The sequence below is a fragment of the Sorex araneus genome, chromosome X (assembly GCF_027595985.1).
Source record: "Sorex araneus isolate mSorAra2 chromosome X, mSorAra2.pri, whole genome shotgun sequence".
Lineage (NCBI taxonomy): Eukaryota > Metazoa > Chordata > Mammalia > Eulipotyphla > Soricidae > Sorex > Sorex araneus.
Window position 1 is genome coordinate 156,274,821 of NC_073313.1, and position 21,731 is coordinate 156,296,551.

The 21,731-nt window shown below is 43.2% G+C and overlaps 1 protein-coding gene across 1 annotated transcript in view; it reads right to left on the reverse strand.

Annotated features, from left to right (window-relative positions):
• XRRA1 (X-ray radiation resistance associated 1) overlaps window positions 1–21,731 on the reverse strand; it is a 96,297-nt gene that overhangs the window by 50,501 nt on the left and 24,065 nt on the right. Inside the window, exon 8 of the mRNA XM_055121974.1 lies at window positions 17,819–17,952. Coding sequence (XP_054977949.1) covers window positions 17,819–17,952 — 134 coding nt within the window. The remainder of the gene's footprint in view (window positions 1–17,818; window positions 17,953–21,731) is intronic.

Consider the following 21,731-nt stretch of genomic DNA (forward strand, 5'->3'; position numbering starts at 1 on the left):
CTAATAAAACCACTAATGATCATCATTACTATGCCCAAGCCTTGAGCAGCAAGTGAGCCAGCCCCTGTGTGGTAATCTCCATTACACTTGCAGGGAACCATGCCCCCCCATCCCCCATCCCAGGGTCTCTCGCCTTCACTCTGGGTGACACCTTCTGTGTACCTCCCTGTGAAAAGCACCCGGATCCTCATCTCAGTGCTACAGATCAAAAATGGGCAACACACCACCTGTCTTCCCAGAGCTCACTTGGGGAGACTCCAAGTACACCCCCCATTCATCTCTATTATAGTTACATATGTATTCTGGGACACTCTTCAGTCAAAAGTGGTCTGCTCCTAAGGAAATGATGAACACTAAGTTCTATAGAAGCTTTGTGGGGACGGCAGAGGTCTGGGCTAGAGCAGTAAGGGGAGTTTCTGGCAGGGAAAGGGGGAGGGTCTGAGCCTTTTGGAGAAAAGTGTAGAATTAACCTAACAAAAGAAGGAAAGGGTCCAAGCAGAGTCTCTGGAGTGGACAGGCCTGGCTCAAATTTGGATTGCCATTCACTAGCTCTGTGACTCAGGGCAACCGTAATCAGCGGCTCAGTGTCCTCCTGGGGTAAGCCAGGATGATAAAGCACTTACTCACAGGGTGACTGAGAGGGCCACGTGGGTTGGCAGAGGCACCATGGCAAGAAGGGTCTGGCGGGCAGCGTGTTGAACAGTGACATCAGACAGGAAGGTCCCTGCAGAACCACAGGTGCCCACACTGGGGTCTAGGCGAAAAGAGGGACCTGGGTGGTTCTAGATCACCCGAAGTGAGACTCAGAACTGCACCTTAGAATCTGTGCCAAGGTGGACCCCTCCCCCTACAGGTATGCGGCAGCAGGGGGTGTGGTTTTCAGGGCAGCTGTCATTCACAGCGGCCAGTTAATTTCCCCTTTCAGAGTGCACTGGACCCATATCTTAGTCTCCTCTACTGAAGTCTTAGGAGGGCAGCCTGCCCACCCCAATCACATTAGGTTAATAGTCTGCTAGCCTACTCCAGTAAAAATATCCCCCAAACTCACCAAAATAATGGTGAACACAAGAATCTGTACAAACCCAACCGAAAAGAATAAGTCACCCAAATCAGCACTAGAGGCCCCACAGAAGTCACACAGGAGCACCAAAGAGGAAGGTAATTCCATGAAGGGGTAAGGGGAGATCACTGTCGACAATGCTCATCAGAGTCCTCCCTGGCAGTGAGAGGGGGACACTGATAGTGAACTGGAGGGATCCACCTCCTCACTACTACAGCATCGTGGAGAAAGAGCACAGATCCCCACCAGGAGGCGTGGATGAAGAAAAGAGCCCTGAAGCCTGACGGAATACCCACATATGTAATCTCTCTGATAAAGAATCCAGAGATGAAATGGTGAGGATGCTTAATGAGCTCAAAGAAACAGTGGAACGGACATCCAATAAAATACAGGAGGACATGAAAGAAACAGTGGAGCGGTCAGCCAATAAAATACAAGAAGAAATGAGAGCAGAAATGAGAACCATAAACAGAAATGTCACTAATAAAAAATTTGGTAGATGAAAATTAAAAACTCAGTGGGGCCTGTGATAGTAGTGTTGGATATCACTGGTTTGTCCTTTCCCCCTTGCCACTAGGAGCTTAGGTTTATCAGTCACACCCATCAAAGTGCTCCCAAGTCACTCCCATTCCTTTGTTTATCTGTAACCACTTCTACCAGTTTATCTGCTCTTCCTCTAATCAAACTCTGTTAATTGGTAAGGTCAGAACTTCCTAGGACACTGAATATTGTAAGATTGCCTTTCTCTCCTCCTTATGCCTTTTGAATAATTTACTTTAAAGCTATGTCTTTTTTGTATAGACACAAGAAGACAATATTATGTTTTTATAACTTAGGACTTAATTGGCCTCTAATATTATTCCCTCCCGGGCATCTGCTTTCTCCACTTAAGCCTCAGTTGCCCTCAGTTCCTAGCACCCCAAAGTAGGGTCCCCGACGTGGGACGGGAAGGATCCAGGGCAAGCGGTGAGTTATGTGCTACCCTGGCATCGAGATGGGCCTGGCCAAAGTGCCTAATTCTTAACTATAAGTTAAGAGCTTGATCATAGACAAATGCTGTCATGATCCAATAGTAATTATGAGACTGGGACCCTGCCAGGGATAGGAAAGACTGATCTGGCCTGAGCACTGTAGTCTGAGATTGAGATGGCCCCAGGAGAGCAATTCTATAAGCTTTAATGCATCTCTTATTGTGTCCATACAAAATGATTAATATTATGAATTCTTATATGTTTGCTGGCTGAGGAGAAGAGAAACACATTCATGGGACTCTGCCCTTGGGTGGATCCTCCTGCTGAAAGAGAATTAAGTCCTAGGAGAAGCATCCCCTGAGGGAAAAGAACCTTACCCTATTGCTGACCACACCTATGTGTATGCCCCAACCCCCTCATGCTGTGGAGATTTAACTAGGCTGTAAGAGTGGGTTGGGGGGCCCTATCCACGGGGGCCAGATCCACAGATCGAGAGAGAGAGACCGAGAGCCGGGAGAGAGGCAGGGAGAGAGAATGAAATAAACCGATCGAGCAACCAATTTGGCCTCTGTCCGTTCCTTCACCTGCCTCGCCGCGCGTGCCTTTTCTTTTTATTTTTGTGTTTTACACAAGTAGAGTGACAACAGCCAAAGATAGAGTCAGTGAGCTTGAAGACGAGCTGCAGAAAGCATGCAGGAAACAACAGAAGATGGAAAAAGACCTCAAAATAGCACAAGGGCGAGTAAGAGATGTCTGTGGTGAATTCCAGAGGAACAAGATAAGAATCGTCACAGTACCAGAAGGACAGGGAGGCAACCCCAGTGAGGTAGTAACAGTTAAAGACATCGTTGCTGACAAGATCCCAGAGCTGGAAAGTGCAGGCATCCAGATCCAAGAAGCCCAAAGGGTACAAGCTAACAGAGACCCTATAAAAAGACTGCAAGATATATAATAACCAGAATGATGAGTGCCACAGAGACACAATACTGCAAGCAGCAAGTCAAAGAAGAAATTCACATACAAACGAGCATCCCTGGGGCTGGAGGGATAGCACAGCAGGTAGGGCATTTGCCTTGCATGCAGGCCACCTGGGTTTGACTCCCAGCATCCATCCCATATGGTTCCCAGAACACCGTTAGAAATAATTCCTGAGTGAAAAGCCAGGAGTAACCCCTGTGCATCACCAGATATGACCCAAGAAACCAGGAAAAAAGAAAAAGGAGCAGCCTTTAGATTTACAGCAGACTTTTTTTTATATATATATAAAAAAGTCTATTAATTTGGTCTATGGTTTACTTAATTAATTTTTATATTTAAAGAAATGCTTTTTTATTTTTAATCTTTTAAAAATTTATTTATTTATTTATTTATTGTAAAGTGAATACAATCTTTATTGCATGATATTATCATATCCACATCACATTTATCTTTGTTCAGTGGTTTGGTAAGAAAAGTATTTAAGGTGAAGAGTCATGATTCCTGCAACTTCCTCTTAAATGCAGTGAGGAATACTACTTCCTCTAGCCCACAACAAGCAGACTTGTAATTTTCTCTATTTTATTATCATCTGTGTATTTATCTTGACCATTCTTGGTAACATGGATTTCATAAGGATTTCAAAATAGTCCTATTAAAGTATATTTGGGTAGTAGTTAAATTGCATAGAATTTATAGTTTAATTTGGTTAAAAACTGACAACTTTTTGATACTGTGTTATTTTATGAAGAATCATGACATGCTCTTTTATATAATAAAATTTTATAATTACTCAATGTGTTATTTTGCCTAAGTATGAAACTTGGTGTTTATAATATATATGGCTACTCATGATAATGAAATATGAAGTTTATTTTTCTTTTCTTTTTCTTTTTTTTAATTTATTTTATTGAGTCACCAAGTGGAAAGTTACAAAGTTCTCAGGCTTATATCTCAGTTATACAACGCTCAAACACCCATCCCTTCACCAGTGCCCATATTCCACCACCAAAAAAAACAAAAACAAAAACAAACAAAAAAAACAGTATACATCCCACACCTCACCCCCCAACCCCCCACCCCGTGCGTGAGTGATAATTTCACTTCCTTTTCTCTTTACCTTGATTACATTCCAGATTTCAACACACAACTCACTATTGTTGTTAGAGTTTCAAAACAGACTCACTATTTTTGTTGGAATTTATCCCCCAAGAATACAGCTCTATTAACAAGGAAATATTTGATAATAAGTTTTCACTGATGAGAATGAAGAGATAAAATGTCGCGCGGCATCACCGTGAGGGTACAATTACAGATTTACGTATTTTTGTGCTTGTGTTTCAGTCATACAATGCTCGAGTACCCATCCCTCCACCAGTGCCCATTCTCCTCCACCGATGACCCCAGTATCCCTCTCTATCTTCCTATCCCATTCGCCCCCTCCCCTTCCCTGCCTCTGTGGCAGGGCATTCCCTTTTGTTCTCTCTTTTGGGTGTTGTGGTTTGCAACAGAGATATTGGGTGGCCATCGTGTTCAATCTATAGTCTACTTTCAGCACACCTCACCCATCTCGAGCGGGTCCTCCAACCACACTTTAGTTGGTGTTCCCTTCTCTATGTGAGCTGCCTTTCCCCCAGCATGTGAGGCGGGCTTCCAAGAAATGGATCAAGCAATCATGAAATTCATATGGAACAAGTACCCACAAATAGCAATTCATGGGGAAAAGATGATGGGAGGCATCACCCTCCCCAACCTTAAACTCTACTGCAAAGCAGTAACAAAACAGCGTGGTACTGGAACAAAGGCAGAGCCACAGACCAATAGAACAGGGTGGAATATTCCTACACACAACCCCAAATGTATGATCATCCAATCTTTAATAAGGGACCAAGAAATGTGAAGTGGAGCAAGGAAAGCCTCTTTAACAAATGGTGCTGGCATAACTGGACAACCACATGCAAAAGAATGGTCTCAGACCTCGACCTAACACCATGCACAAAAGTCAGATAAAAATGGATTAAAGACCTCAACATCAGACCACAATCCATAAGGTACACTGAAGACAAGGTCAGCAAAACCCTCCACGATATTGAAGCTAAAGGTATCTTCAAAGATGACACGCAACTGATCAACCAAGTGGAAACAGAGATAAACAAATGGGACTATATTAAACTAAGAAGCTTCTGCACTGCAAAAGATACAGTGACCAGAATACAAAGACAATCTACAGAATGGAAAAGTATATTTCTGACTGTACAGTTGGGTAGTCATCCAGTACCCAACTGATAAGGGGTTGATATCAAGGGTATATAAGGCATTGGTTGAACTCTACAAGATTTACAGCAGACTTATCAGATGAAACCATCTGGACCCAAGGACAGTGGTGGGATATAGTGAAAAAACCTCAATAAAATGAGTGTCTCACCAAGAATACTTTATCTGGCAAGACTCTCATTAAGACTCGAAGGAACAAAACACTACTTCACGGATAAACAATAGCTCAGGAACTTTATAGACTCAAAACCAACCTTTATAGAAGGACCGAAGGGGCTACTGTTAAGACAAGACAAACCCTGCAAACACAACAAGCTTCTACAGAAATATGGCACCAAACCCCATGACGATAATCTCTATCAATGTCAATGGTCTAAACAACCAATTAAGAGACACAGAGTGGCAAAAATGAATTAAAAACTGAATCCAGCATTTTGCTGCCTACAAGAGACACATCTGCACAGAAAGTGGCATGCACTATTTTGGTCTCAGCATAAAATGATCATTCTGGACAAGAGTTAAGTGCTAAAGGAAGTAAAAGTGACATGCGTGATGCCCTTTCAGTAACAGTATTGCAAATATCAGTGCCTAAAAGATGCCTAATAAGAGACAGAGAAGAAAGAGAAAGAGAGGAGAGGATGAAAGAGAGAAGAAAAATGTCTGCCATAGAGGCAGGCTTCAGGTCAACAGGGGGAGGGAAACTGAGGACATGGTTTGCAAGAAAGAGATAGGTGTTTGATTTCATTGTGTGACTGAAACCCAATCAAGAACAACTTTGTAACTGTGTATCTATCTCACAGTGATTCAATTTAAAGCTTTAAATAAATAAATTAATTAAATTTTTTTAAAAAAAGAAACATCTGAACAGTCAGTGCAAACACAGACTCAAAGTCAAAGGATGGAAAACAATTCTTCAAGCAAACAACTCCTTCAAAAGAGTCGGAGTGACCACACTAGTATCTGACAACATAGATTTCAGACTGAAAAAAGTTAGTAGGGACAGCGAAGGACACTTCTTAATAATCAAGGGATATGTATATCAGGAATAAATTACATGCCTAAACAGATACACATCCAATGAGGAGCCAGCAAAATACTTAAAACATCTGCTATTTAGGGCACCCCAGAGGGGGGTGGGTGAGAGCCCTCCCCACCCCAAGAGACCCAGATCCAGCAGCCAAAACCCTCCAGAACCCAACCGCTGCCATGCTCAAGGCTGTCCCCACATGCTTGGGCCGAGCCTCACGTACGAATGAATGTATTCCTGGACCATACAGCCGAAAATAAACACATTTGTGCAAAAAAAAAAAAAAACATCATAAGACACTCCCGCTGCCGCCAAGATGTGATCCCGGGGGGCCGCACGTGTGTGCGGCCTCTCCGCAGCTGCATGAGCGTGACTCCAGAAGCCAGCTAAATTTTTCGGCATGGGCAGCTCCTTGCAGAATGTCTCCAGACTGAGAACTAAGCCGTGGCCCCATGCCCGCCCAGGAGGGGAAAGGTATTTCTCTCTCTCTCGCCTCTTCCTTGCCGGGGATGAAGGGCGTGGTGACCACCATATTATGACAGATGGGATTTACGAACTGCAGCAATAGGACGCGAGGGGGCTCTTGGGAAGGTGGGTGGCACCAGCCCCACCTGCCGCCAAGATGTGATCCCGGGGACTACATGTGTGTGTGGCCTCTCCGCAGCTGCACGAGCGTGACTCCAGACGCCAGCTAAATTTTTCGGCAAGGGCAGCTCCTCGCAAAATGTCCACCATATTATGACGACCACAGATGGGGTTTACAAGCTTGCAATGATCCAATATCTGGAAGAAATCTCCCTGGACTTAGTTGCTAAAGTACAGAAATTCAAAACCGCGTGGCTGTTACTGCGGCCGCGCAACCTCATATCTCTTCACAACAGGTCTGACTCTAGTGAGCTACTCCTAACAATAATAGTGAGGTTTGTGTTGAAATATTGAATGTAACCAAAGTAAATAGAAAGTAAAGTGAAATTTATCAGTTACAAGGCGGGGGGATTGGGGGGCAGGATGGGAGGTGTACTGTGTATTTTTTTTTTTTGGCGATGGGATATGGGCACTGGTGAAGGGATGGTTGTTTCAGCATTGTATAACTAAGACTTAAGCCTGAAAGCATTGTAATTTTCCACATGGTGATTCAATAAAATAAAATTCTTAAAAAAAAAAATTTAAAAAAAAAGAGACTCCCTACCCATTCTACCTAAGGACCACACCACATTTGATGGGGTTCAAATAGTAGGCAACAAATCATAGAGGGAAATATATATATGCATATATACATATTTTCAGATATATATATATGAAAGCTCACATCACTCAACCTTTAATGACATGTTAGTGATGTCCTAAAGTGTAGGATAACATAGCCTCAGGTAGTTTAGGTTTATTGGGTTACTCCCGTTACAATGCTCCTATTCCTCTTTGTTTATTTGTAGCTTCTTTCTTAGTGTTCTGTTGACTTGTAAATAATATTTTTCTCTTCTTCTTGAGTTTATTCAGAGCAAGTCCTTTTTGTATGGACACAGGAAGACTTAGCAAATGTTATATGCTTTTGTAACCCGGGAGTCATTTCACTCTACATGATATTTTCCTCCAGGGCATCTGTTCTCTTGACCTAAGCCTAAGCTGCCCTTACTTCCTAGCACCCCCAAAAGCAGGGTCCTGACGAGGGACGAGATGGACCCACGGCAAGCGGTGAGTTGTATGCTACCCTGGCATCGAGATGGGCCTGGCCAAAGTGCCTAATGCTTAATTATAAGTTAAGAGCTTGATCATGGACAAATGTTGTCATGATCCAAACAGTGATAACTAGATTCGGACCCTGCTAGGGTGAGGAATGATTAATCTGGCCTGAGTGCTGTGGTCTGAGCCTGTGGCAAGATGTTGCTAGGAGAGCTGCCTTGCAAACCTGTATCTCTTGCTATGTCCATGCAAAAATAACTAGTATTAAGATGTTAATGAGTGTTTGGAATGGGTAGAGGAGAAAAAAACCCTTAAGAGGTATTTTGCCTATTGGCAGTCAGGAAGGGCTTTAAAACGCCCCTAGGTTATGTTCCCTTTAAACCTGACAGCCCTCAGGAAGGGCTTTATTATGTTGATTTTGCTACCTGGCTGGGTGTAACCTAAGGGCAAGGGCAAGAGAGGAAAAAGGGAGGAGATGGAGAGAGGTGACAGTTGATCCAGAGAGAGGACGGAGCTGGGAGTGTGGGAGATGAGAAAGATGGAAGACTGAATAAATGGTAACTAATCAGCAACTAGCTTGGTCCTCGTTCTTCCTTCGCCTTTCCTTGACCACCGGCCGTCCCGATCCAGTCCACACACTGCAGTTCCAGAGCACCGAACGCGGGCGGTGAGACAGAGCCACCCAGAAAGCCCACGAGTGCACGCGCCCCTCGGTGAGCCTTAGTTTTTTACACTAAAGAATGTCTTAATAGCCCCTACCAAAATAGAACAATCTTCACACTGTTTCCTCTATGGATACTTTTTTGCAGCATTTTCAGCAGTTTGTCATAACAGACAATACAAAATATATTCTTTTGGTTGTGCTTTGGGACAGGGACTGGGGCTTGGGATGGAAACATCCCAAATTTGGTAGTGGGAAGGTGTAATGGTGGTGAGATTGGTGTTTGAATATTAAATGTAATCAAATATTGTGAACTACCTTATAAAATAAAACAATTTTTTGAAGTCTGCTAATAGACTTCAAGGAGGATACTGGCAGCAACACAGTAGTAGTTAGAGACTTCAACACCACCTTATCACCTCTTGATATATCAACAAGACTAAAACTCACCAAGGAAGTACTGGCTGTGAAGGAAGAAATGGAAGAGAGAGGGATAGTTAGATATATACAGGGCTTTTCATTCCCCAAAAGCCTGATACATGTTCTTCTCCAATGCACATGGAACATTTTCCAAGACAGACCACATGCTGGGACACAAAACATACCTCAATAAAATCAAGAAGATAAACATTGTATCAACTATCTTATCAGATCGCAATGCACTGAAAATAGAAGTTAATCACATACAGAAGTGGAGAATCAAATCAAACACGTGAAAATTAAACAGATCATGCTGAACAATCAGTGGGTTAGAGAGGAAATCAAGGAAGAAATCAAAAGATTCTTGGAAACAAATGAGAATGAAGACATGAGCTACCAGACTTATGGAACACAGCTAGAGTAGTGTAAAGAGGAAAATTCATAGCTCTGCAAGCATTTATCAGGAAGGAAGAAAGGGCCCACATAAATAGCTTGACATCATAACTTAAGATCTTAGAAAGTGACCAACAAAAGAAGCCCATGCAAGGCAGGAGGAAAGAAATAGTTGAACTTAGAGCAGAAGTCAGCGAGTTAGAATCCCAAAAATAAAAATCAATCCAAAAGATCAATGAAACTAAGAGCTGGTTCTTCAAAAAAATTAACAAGCTCAACAAAACACTAGCAAGTTTCATAAAGAAATAGAGAGAGAGAGAATCCTAATAAACTGAATTAGAGAGGGCCGGAGTGATAACACAGCGGGTAGGGTGTTTGCTTTGCATGCAGCCAACCCGAGTTTGATTCCCAGCATCCCATATGGTACCCTGAGCACCAACAGGAGTAATTTCTGACTGCAAAGCCAGGAATGAGCCCTGTGCATCACCAGGTGTGACCCAAAAAAAAATTAAATTAAAAAAAACTGAATCAGAAATGAAAAGGGGAACATTCCCCATAGAAACCATAGAAATTCAAAAGATCATCAGAGATTACTTTGAGAAGCTATATGCCATGAAACAAGAGAACCTAGAAAAAATGGATAAATTCCTGGATTCCTATAACCTGCCAAGGCTAAACCAAGAAGATTTGGAATACCTGAAAAGATCTACCACTATCAAGGAAATTGAAATGGTAATCAGAAGTCTTCCCAGAAACAAAAGCCCAGGTCCAGATGGATTCACTAATGAATTCTTCCAAATCTTTATAGAGGACCTATTGTCAGTCCTTTTCAAGCTTTTCCAGGAAATTGAAGAAACAGAAACACTCCCAGTTTCTATGAGGCACATATCACCCCAATACCAAAAGCAGACAGAGATATTACATGAAACAAGAAAATTACAGGCCAATATCCCTGATGAACACAGATACAAAGATCCTCAACAAAATATTAGTAAATAGTATCCAATGTCTCATCAAAAGAATCATACACCATGACTAAGTGGGATTCATCCTGGGGATGCAAGGATTGTTTAAGCAAGTCAATCAACATAATTCATCATATCACTGTCACTGTAAAGCACTGTCTTCCTATTGTTCATGGATTTGCTCAAGCAGGCACCAGTAATGTCTCTATCGTGAAACTTGTTACTATTTTTGGCATATCAAATACACCAGGGGTAGCTTGCCAGGCTCTGCCGTGTGGGTGGGATACTCTCGGTAGCTTGCTGGGCTCTCTGAGAGGGACAGAGGAATCAAACCCGGGTCAGCCACATGCAAGGCTGTGCTATTGCTATTGCCCTACCCCCTGTGCTATTGCTCCAGTCCAATTCATCATCAAAAGAAAAGATTAAAAACCACATGACCATATCAATAGATGCAGAGAAAGCATTTGACAAGATTCAGCAACTGTTTATGATGAAAACTCTCAACAAGATGGGAATTGAGGAACTTTCCTCAATATAGTCAAAGCCATCTACCACAAGCCCATGACAAGTCTTATTCTCAATGGGGAAAAGCTAAAAGCCTTCCCTCTAAGATCAGGGACAAAATAAGGATGCCCATTCTTGCCACTTCTATTCAATATAGTACTGGAAGTACTTGTCATAACAGTTAGGGAAGAAAAAGACATTAAGAGCATAGAGATAGGAAAGGAAAAAGTCAAGCTCTCACTGTTTGCAGATGACATGATACTATACTTAGAAAAATCCTAAAGCAGCTAGTAAAAAACTCCTAGAAACAAAAGATTTGTATAGCAAAGTGGCAAGTGAAAAAAATCAATAGACAAAAGTCCGTGGCTTTCCTATATTCAAATAATGAAAGAGAAGAAAGTGATATTAAAAAACAATCCTGTTCACAATTGTGCCTCAGAAAATCAAGTACCTTGGAATCAATTTAACTATGAAGGTAAAGGACCTGTACAAAGAAAACTACAGAATGTTGCTTCATGAAATAAGACAAGACATAAGGAAATGGAGACACATACGCTTCTCATGGATTGGGAGAATTAATATTGTCAAAATGGCAATACTTCCCAAAGCATTATACAGATTCAATGCAGTCCCTATAAGAATACCCATGACATTTTTCAAAGAAATAGACAAAACACTTTTGAAATTCATATGGAACAATAAACCCCCATGAATAGCTAAAGCAATTCATATGGAACAATAAACCCCCATGAATAGCTAAAGCAATTTTCCTGGGAAAAAAGAAGATAGGAGTCATCACTTTCCCCAACTTCAAACTGTACTGCAAAGCAGTGGTAATTAAAACAGTATGGTATTAGAATAAAAACAGACCTGAAGACCAATGGAATAGGGCTGAATATCCTGATACACACCCTCATATATATGATCATTTAACCTTTGATAAGGGATAAGAAATGTGAAGTGGAGCAAGAAAGCCTCTTTAACAAGTGGTGCTGGCAAAACTGGACAGCTTCATGCAAAAAAAGAAAAAAATGGACTCAGACCTCTAATACCATGCACAAAAATCAGATCAAAGTAAATTGAAGATTTCAACATCAGACCTGAATCCATAAAGTACATGGAAGAAAAGGTAGGTAAAACCCTCCACGATATTGAAACTAAAGTTATCTTCAAAGATGAAACACCACTGACCAAGCAAGTGAGAGCAAAGATAAACAAATGGGACTACATTAAACTAAGAAGCTTCTGTACCTCAAAAGAAAAAATGACCCAGATACAAAAATAGCCATGGGAAAGGTTATTTGCCAAAAAACCCTTCTGATAAGGGGTTAATATCAAAGATACACAAGGCACTGGTTGAACTTTGCAAGAAAAATATCATCCAACCTCATCCAAAAAAGGGGGAGAAGAAATGAACAGAAACTTTCTCAAAGAAGAGATTCAAATGGTCAAAAGTCACATGAAAAAATGCTCTTCATCACTAATCATCAGGGAGATGCAAATCAAAAGGACAGTGAGATATAATCTCATACCACAGAGACTGGCACACATGCAAAAGGATAAGAACAACCAGTGCTGGTGTGATGTGGGGAGAAAGGGACTTTCCTTCATTGTTGGTGGGAATGCCGACTGGTCCAACCTTTTGGAAAACAATATGAACATTACTCAAAAAATTAGAAATTGACCTCCTATTTGACCCAGCAATACCACTCTTAGGACAATACCCTGGGGACCCAAAAACACACAGCAGAAACACCGTCTGCACCCCTGTGTTCATTGCAGCACTATTCACAATAGCCAGAATCTGGAAACAGCCTGAGTGCCTGAGAACAGACGAATGGACAAAGAAACTATGGCACACGCACTATGGAATACTACTCAGCTATTAGGAACAATGAAGCCATGAAATTTACTTATAAATCAATGGACATAGAGAGTATCATGCTGAGTGAAATAAGTCAAAAAGAAAGGGACATATAAGGTGACTGTATTCATTTGTGGTATATAAAATATACATAAAAGCTAAGGTGTTCAGAAAGTGTCAAAACACTTATATATAGTAGAAGACATATCCACCCATGGCCAGGGAAAACAGGAGCTAGGAGGGCTAGTCTATTTCTTCCGTTTCTGTGATGTTGGTCCTGTAATGTTAGTTTAAATTTTGCTTCTCTTACATAAATTATTGGACTGGAGCAATGGCACAGTGGGTAGGGCATTTGCCTTGCACATGGCCGACCCTGGTTAAATTCCTCTGTCCCTTTCCGAGAGCCCAGCAAGCTACCGAGAGTATCCCGCCTGTACAGCAGAGCCTGCAAGCTACCCACAGTGTATTCAATATGCCAAAAACAGAAACAAGTCTCACAATGGAGACGTTACTGGTGCCCACTTGAGCAAATCGATGAACAATGGGACGACAGTGCTACAGGACCTACAGGAGGGCTGGTCAATGGATGGAATCTAGCACAGTGTGTGTGGGGCGGAGGGTAGGTGAGATAGTGAAGGGACCAGGATGACAATAATAGCTGGGAATGATCACGCTGAACTGAGTATTAAAAGGAGATAAAAGGATATACTGAATAACCTTTTAGTATCTCTACTGCAAACCACAATGCCCAAAAGGAGTGTGTGTGTGTGTGTGTGTGTGTGAGAGAGAGAGAGAGAGAGAGAGAGAGAGAGAGAGAGAGAGAGAGAGAGAGAGAGAGAGAGAGAGAGAGAGAGAGGGAAGAAAAATGCCTGCCATAGAGGCAGGCTGGTGGGGGGAGGGGAATGTGCTGGGAGGGATGGGTGTTAGAACACTGAATGACTGAAACCAAATTATGAACAGGTTTGTAAAGATCTATCTCACAGTGATTCAATAATAAAATCTTAAATAAATAAAAGTTCTTACATGCCAAAAGAAACTGGGATAAAATAAAAATATACCCTCCCCGAATGGGAAAAAGTCACACCATACATTAAATAAATATCCAAGCCAGATAAAGTAATCACAAAATCCAACAACAACAAATCAATAACCCCCTTGACAACTGAGGGGCCAGAGAGACAGTACCTCAGGCAGGGCTCTCTCGCCTTACAAAAGGCCAACCTGGGTGTGATCCGTATGGCCTCTCAAGTTCTGTTGGATAACATTAGCTTGTCCTTGCTCCTCACGCAGGAAGCTTAGGTTTATTGAGTTACTCCCATCACAGTGCTCCTGAGGCATATCGAATTGCATCAGGCACTTCTAATCCTATATTGCTTTTCTCTTTCCTGTATGTCCTTTGCATTGTTTGGCAATGTTCTTTTTGTATAGACACAGGAAGACTGATGATGCTATGCTTTCGATAACATGCAAGTTAATTGACTGCAAATAAAATTTGCTGCTGGACATCCATCATATTTACTTGACTTAAGCCTCAATTGCCCTTACTTCCTAACACTCACAAAAGGAGGGTCCCTGTGAGGGACTTGGATGGACCCAGGGCAAGCTGTAAGCTACCCTGGCATTGAAAAGGGACAGGCTAAGCACCATAAGAAGTATAATAAGAGCATGGTCATGGGACAAACTCTATCATTACCCAAAAAGAAGTAACCGAATAAGGACCCTGCTGGGTTAGGAAAAACTAACTGTGGTCTGGGATATATAGTGAGAGCTCCCCAGGAAGAGCCACACTTTAAGCTTAATATATCTCTTACTGTATTCATACAAAATGACTAGAAGTATTAGTAAGAAGTAAATACAATATGATTGTTTAAATGGATTACTAGCTAAGCAAAGGAGAAACCAATACGCCCTTAGATGGAGAATTCTGGGGGTATGGTGCCGCCAACAGGTCAACCTGTACCTGTGGTGCCTTCAGGCTTCCTGTTACCCCAAAATTGCTGCTGTACCTTTGGCCAGACCCCAACAACTTGGGACCAAGTTTACCAAGAAATCAAACGGCCAAAAGCTAGGTATGTGGGAACCACACCCACAAAGCACCTCTGGCTCAGCTTATACAAGCTCATTTATCTGCCTTATTTCAGAGACCCATAGATAAATCTCAAAAAAGATCAAAAGCCGCACATAAGCTCAGACGTGCGCATGACTGGACAGACTGGGGTAAATCGGAGGGGGGCAGGTTGGCCATGTGGCCCACTCAAGCAGAGCCCCCAGCAGCCACTTGCTTCCACAATCCAAAATCGCCGCCATACCCCTGGCCTGACTCCACCATCTCAGGATGGACCTCACCAAGATATAATCTGCTGAAAATTCTGATATGCAGGTTTTGAGACTGAAGTCTCCAGGCTTTCTCAGAGCTGGGATGGGCTACCTCCCCCTACTTCCCAATACACATGGAAGCACTGGCCGTCACCCTCACGAACCAACTCCAGCGCCACTCTGTAAGCTCTACTACTGGCCTTGCTTCAGAGACCCCTAAGTAAATCTCGAAAGAAATCAAAAGCCACAGTTAAGGGGCTGGAGCGATAGCACAGAGGATAGGGTCTTTGCCTTGCACAGGGCCAACCCGGGTTCAAATCCCAGCATCCCATATGGTCCCCCGAACACCGCCAGGAGTAATTCCTGAGTGCAGAGCCAGGAGTAACCCCTGTGCATGGCTGGGTGTGACCCAAAAAGCAAAATAAAAAAAGCCATGGTTAAGCTCAGACTTGTGCATGGCTGAACAGACCAGGGCAAATTGGAGGGGGGTGGGTTGGCTTGTGCCCGCCCAACCAGAGCCCCTGGCAGCCACTTGCTTCCACAATCCAAAATCACCTCCGGATTTCCAGCTGACTCCACTGTCTCAGGATGGTCCTCACCAAGATACCTGCTGGAAATTTTGTAATGTGGATCTTAGCGCGCCAACAGCCCTGGCTCTGTGTCCAGAGACACAGCAGCAAGTCCTGGAAAACACCACAGCGCCGGAGATCTCTCTGGGTCCCATACTGGGCCAGTTTCACTGGGGCACCCCAGATGGAGCAGGTGCAGTCTCCCCGCCTACTCCAGATGGAATCCTGGTGACCAAGAGCTTCCACAAGCAAGGCCCAGGTATGCGGGTTCCAGGACTAAATTCCCAGGCCACATGGCAGCAGAGGACCCAGGCTGTCCCTCCCCTGGTCCTGCCCACCCAGCTCTGGCTGTCATGCCCACAATTTGCCTCCAGGTGCACACCAACAGCCCTGGTCCAGAGACTCCCAATTGAATCCCAAAATGGATTAGTGCCATACAGAGATGTCTTCGGAACCCAACAATTTACAATCTAGAAATTTACATTCACAATCCCAGCTACACGAGCTTTCATGATATTCAAAATGAGCAATGGAAAATAAATTATCTAGCATCTGCCCCTGGCAGATGAATGGTGGTGGTAAAATTCGAGCAAAACATAATGCCCAAAATTAGAGAGAGAGTATTGGGGAAATTGTCTGCCATAGAGGCAGGGTGAGGACTGGGATGGGGGCGATACAGGGGTGGGGATACTGGGGACAGTGATGGTGGAAAATGTGCATGGTGGAGGGATGGGTGTCCCATCATTATATGGCTGAATCTCAAACATAAAAGCTTTGCAACTCTATCTCATGGTGATACAATAAAATAAAAAAAAAAAGCAATGTGGACTTCATGCCCAATTTAATCAGTTTAATCAATGGCTGAACAAATAGCAGTACTTCTACATTATTTTTTTTTTTTTACAAAAGAGATGGAGAATTCTGCCCTTAATAGATGAAGAATCCCACCCTTGAGTGGATCTCCTAGTAATCAAGAATGCTGACCCCAGATGAGATTTTGTCCTTGAGTTAATCTTTTAGAAGAACTTCCCTTGAAGGGGCTTTACATCTGTTCAACCACACCTATGTGTGCCCCACCCTTCATGATTTGTATATAACTAATGCTATGAGAAGAATAGTCTCTAACTACCAAAAAAAAAAAGTCCTGGCATGAGCAAACATTATTAGTCTGTTACTCTTCTTTTATTTAGGGATGGGGTGGGGGTTGGGGGTGGTCAGATCATACTAGGTGTGCTCAGGGCTTACTTCTGGCTCCATACTCAGGGATCACTCCTGGCAACACTCCTGACCATATGGGGTGCCAGGGATCGAACCCAGGTCAGCCACATGTAAGGCAAGTGCCTCACTCTACTATCTCTCCAGTCCTTCACTGTGTTATTTTTTAAAAAAATGTTTTATTATTGTTATTTCAAGTTAAAGAGCTATGCTTTACAAGGTTACTAATAGTTGCATTTTAGCCATATAATAATTCAACACCAATCCCTTCACCAGTATCAACTTCCCTCCATCAGTGTTTCCGGATTCCCTCCCCACCCCAACCCTACCCTCCTGTCACCTTGTCAAGCACATTACAAAAACCACATTTCAGTAGTTGCAGCCGCTTAGATCTCATGTTTTCAGTTCTGTTGAGTTTGTGCTTCAGATATATGACTATACCCCTCACTCAATCTCTGGGATAACTGAAGCCCTGAAGCCGGCTCACCATTGCTTCTTGCCCCCGCCCCCCCCCCTTGATTTCTTAACACTCTGTCTCCTTTCTAAACTCTGGGGTCACTATGTTACTTTTACAAGAGAAGGGACCAAGTAGTCCAGCCAGCCAGGAGGCAGAATGGGAACATGCAGGTTATTTAGGGGGACTTAGAAGGAGAAGAGTCTGGCAGGAACATTGGCCACAATTTACCAGTGGCCCCTGAGTGGCAGGGAAGGTCCCCTAACACCAGGGAGAGGTGAGGAAACCCCAGCAGAGGCCACTCGGTCTCCAGGCTGGCACCTTGCTCCTGATCAGCCTCTCCTGGGAGCCTGGGTGGCATCCCCGCTGCTTACAGCCCTGCGAGCTGCTCTGCCCTGCTTCCCTGGACTCTCAGTCTTCCCCAGACAGAGGCCGGGGATGGAACCTGGGGGACGCGATGGAGAACTTACTGTTCCGCGACAGCCAGGTTGGCAGGCAGGGAGGTGAGCCCATTTCCCGTGAGCAGCAGAACGCGGAGGTGTGGCAGGATCCCCAGGTCACAGATCGCCTCCCCTGTCAGGCTGTTGAAGGAAAGGTCCAGAAACTGTGGTGCAAAGAGAAAAGATGCCGGCAGAGGCACTGCTTGTGACCATGACACCGTACCCGCGCAGGCAGTCAGCTACTTTGTTTTGGGGACCACACCTGTCAGTGCTCAAGACTCACTCCAGGCAGCGGTCAGGGGAGCATGTGGGGTACCAGGGATAGAACTCCAGGGTTGAAGTACTGTTAGCCACATGCAAGGCAATAGTTTGACTTCTATATAATCTCTCTGGCCCCCAGCTTCTTCTTTTTAAAAACTTTCTTGGGAGGAGACAAGAACAATAGTACAGTGGGTAGGGTGTCTTGCATGCATTTGATTCCCAGCAACCTATATGATCCCCTGAGCACAGGCAGGAGTAATTCCTGAGCACAGGGCTAGGAGTAAGCCCTGAGCATCGATGAGTGTGACCCAAAAGACTAAAAACAAAACAACTTTCTAGGGGGGGGGGATAGGGGAATTCCCCTGGGGGATGAGGGTTTATCACTTCCACACTAATCCCCTGTGATTCTGTGGATTAAAGTTCAAGGAAGAAAACTTAGAAAGCTAGCTTGAATAAAAGGGTAGGAAAAATTCCCTCCCTCATACCTATATGTGGGCTATCAACAGATCTATCAATTCTACCTCCTTACTATCTCTTACAGTTGTTCCCTCCGATCCACTCTCCAAAGAGCAGCTTATTTAACTGTAGCTCTAAACTATACAAGGTGGCCAGTGCTCTGTAATCTCATTTCTGCTACCTCTCCAGGTTCATCTGTCACTACTCTTGGCTGTGTCTCACTCACTTTCCTGCCATATTGAACCATATCACCAGTGTTCTAGCTGGGACCTGGCAAGCAAAGGCCAACAAGATGAGTCCAGCTTGCAGCTTGTTTTGTATGGTCCATCAGCTAAAAATGATTTTTTTTTTTACATGGGCGAATACAAAAGAGAGCACTGTAGCATATTCACAGTTTTAGAATGCAGTTGGACTCATTTGCTTGCATACTACCTATGCCCGATTTCCTTCCACATCATCAGAGTGTCTGGGTATGACAGGAGGGTTAGTTAGGGATCAGAAAACCAAAAATAGATTACCATGTAGAAAATAATCTCTCTCATAGACAGAGTTTGCTGACCCTTGTCCTGGCTGTTCTAGCTGTTGACTACTGGGTCCAAATGTGCTTTCCATAGAATTGACAATTCAGAGGTATGAAGAGGCTGAAAGTCACAGGAATTTCACAGCTGGCCCAGAATTTCCTAAAGGGAACTTTAAGTTACTTGGCCCCCAAAGTATGACATATCAGGGACAGGACCAAGATGAAGAACCAGGTCTCCTGACTCTCGCAGGGTTCCCTCTTTTCAGCAGGGTCCCCAACTTTTGCAGAATATAAAAATATGGCACAGTCAACTTTTTCTTGACTTGAAGAATTCTCCTCAAGGTGGCAGCCTTCCTGGCAAACAAGGACAGAAGAGTCCCTAAGCTAGCTAGTCCCTCTGCTGAGTCACACCAAGTTTTACTACATATCCAAGTATTCACTAGTGTGGGCTGCAAATTCTAGGTACTTGACAGGGTTAGCCTTTTCCTTTGAGAGTCCTTGTACATCATATAGAAATGAAAACAAATGACTTCCCAAGAGAGATATATTTTCCCCTTCTTATTTATATTCTACACTGACTTTGCTTGCCCACGCTCTCTCTCTCTCTCTCTCTCTCTCTCTCTCTCTCTCTCTTTCTCTCTCTCTCATTCTGGACTTTGCTCTTTTTCTCTCTCATTTTCTGGACATACCTGGCAGTGTCCAGGGGCTATTCCTGGCTCTGTGCTTATAAGTGACCCCTGGCAGTGCTCAGGGAACCAGATATGACACCAGGGATCAAACTGGAGTCAGCCACCTGTAAGGCGAGGACCTTCCTTGCACTATCTCTCCAGCCCTGGCCTGCTGTTTCGTAGAAATAAATTACTTCAGGTAAGGCTAGGTCTGTTGGACTAAAAAATCTTCATCCATTACTATCAAATGATGAAGCGAAGCCTCCTAAAAGTTAATAACAATTGGAGACTACAAACTGGTAATTTGGGGTCAGTCAGATCCTGTGACTGGGTCTCCCTCTCCTGGAGTTTTAGGTGAGGAAGACAAGAATGCCTGGTACAAAATACACAAAAGTCCAAATAAGTAATTATTTTAAGAAAAAACAAAACGAAAGAAAGAAAGAAAGAGAGAGAGAGAAAGAAAGAAGGAAAGAAAGAAAGAGAGAAGGAAAGAAGGAAAGAAAGAAAAAAAGAAAGAAAGAAAGAAGGAAAGAGAGAAAGAAGAAAGAAAGAAAGAAAGAAAGAAAGAAAGAAAGAAAGAAAGAAAGAAAGAAAGAAAGAAAGAAAGAAAGAAAGAAAGAAAGAAAGAGAGAGAAAGAGAGAAAGAGAGAGAAAGAAAGAAGGAAAGAGAGAAAGAAAGGAGGAAAGAAAGAAGGAAAGAGAGAAAGAAAGAAAGAGAGAAAAAGAAAGAGAGAAAGAAAGAAGGAAAGAGAAAGAAAGAAAGGAGGAAAGAAAGAAAGGAAGAAAGAAAGAAAGAGAGAAAGAAAGAAAAGAAAGAAGGAAGGAAAAAGAGAAAGAAGGAAAGAGAAAGAAAGAAGGAAAGAGAGGAAGGAAGGAAGGAAAGAAAGGAAAGAAAGAAAAGAAAGAAAGAAAGAAAGAAAGAAAGAAAGAAAGAAAGAAAGAAAGAAAGAAAGAAAGAAAGAAAGAAAGAAAGAAAGAAAGAAAGAAAGGAAGAAAGGAACCCTAAAATCAAATAAATGTAAATTTGCCATAAGTTCCCAGTCAGAAAATGCCTCCTTTCATCTCTGGAGCATTCGGAATCTGTTTCCTGCTCTCTACACAAAATTCAGCTAAGAAAAAGTTTTTAATAGCACAAAATGCATCACCTGTTATAAAGTTACTCCCTTGTTACTTATTAAGCTTTGAGACCTTTGCCTCCCGGGAAAGATCCCTCTTGTCCCAAATCATCTTAAATCACTGTTGTTCTCCACTTGGCTGGAATGACCTGAACCCATTGAGAAAAAGCACTGTTTCACCCCCAGCAAGCCTCAAAAATGCAAGACCACAGGATTTTATGAAAGTTGTCATCTCAAATCATTTGAAGTTTTTTCAAATTCTGGTATTTAAAGGGCATTATCTTGGAACTCTCTTGCTCCCTCCTCTCCTCTCTTCCTTTCTCCCTCTCTTTTCTTCTCCAACCCTACCAGTCCCCACCTTCAAGGTGGCGGGGGGGGGGGGGTGGGGAGGAGAAGAAGGGCAGGGGGCTATCATAAAGAATCACCAGTCCTTGATTTCTCAAGGTAAAAAATTAAGTTTTAAGTTACTAATTCTTTGGGGTCATGCCCAAGGTTCATGTATGCAGACACTTTGCTGAGGTTTCAGTTGGAATCACCTCTGTTGTGTGTGGCGATGAGGTCATTTCTATTGAGTGAACCTAGCCAGATGCCAGGTGTTTTGTTATTTTATTTTTTCAAATCTGTGCCTTGGTGAAGAGCTCTGGAGGAAGATAGGCCAAGAGTCTGTTGCAACATTTACAGGAATATGATTTCATTTCACACTCATGTCTGGGCCTGTTAACTAGACCTGCATCCTGCCTGATCCAGCCCTCTGGAACCAATCAGACTTGCCCAGACAACCAGGATGGGTCTCTGGAACCAGCCCTGAGTGCTTAGCCTTCAGTTGATCCACCCTTCTGTGTCTACCACTTGCCCTCCATGGCCCCTCAGCCCCCACTGGATCCAGATCTCCATTCAAACTTTCTTTTGCTAATCCACAGTTT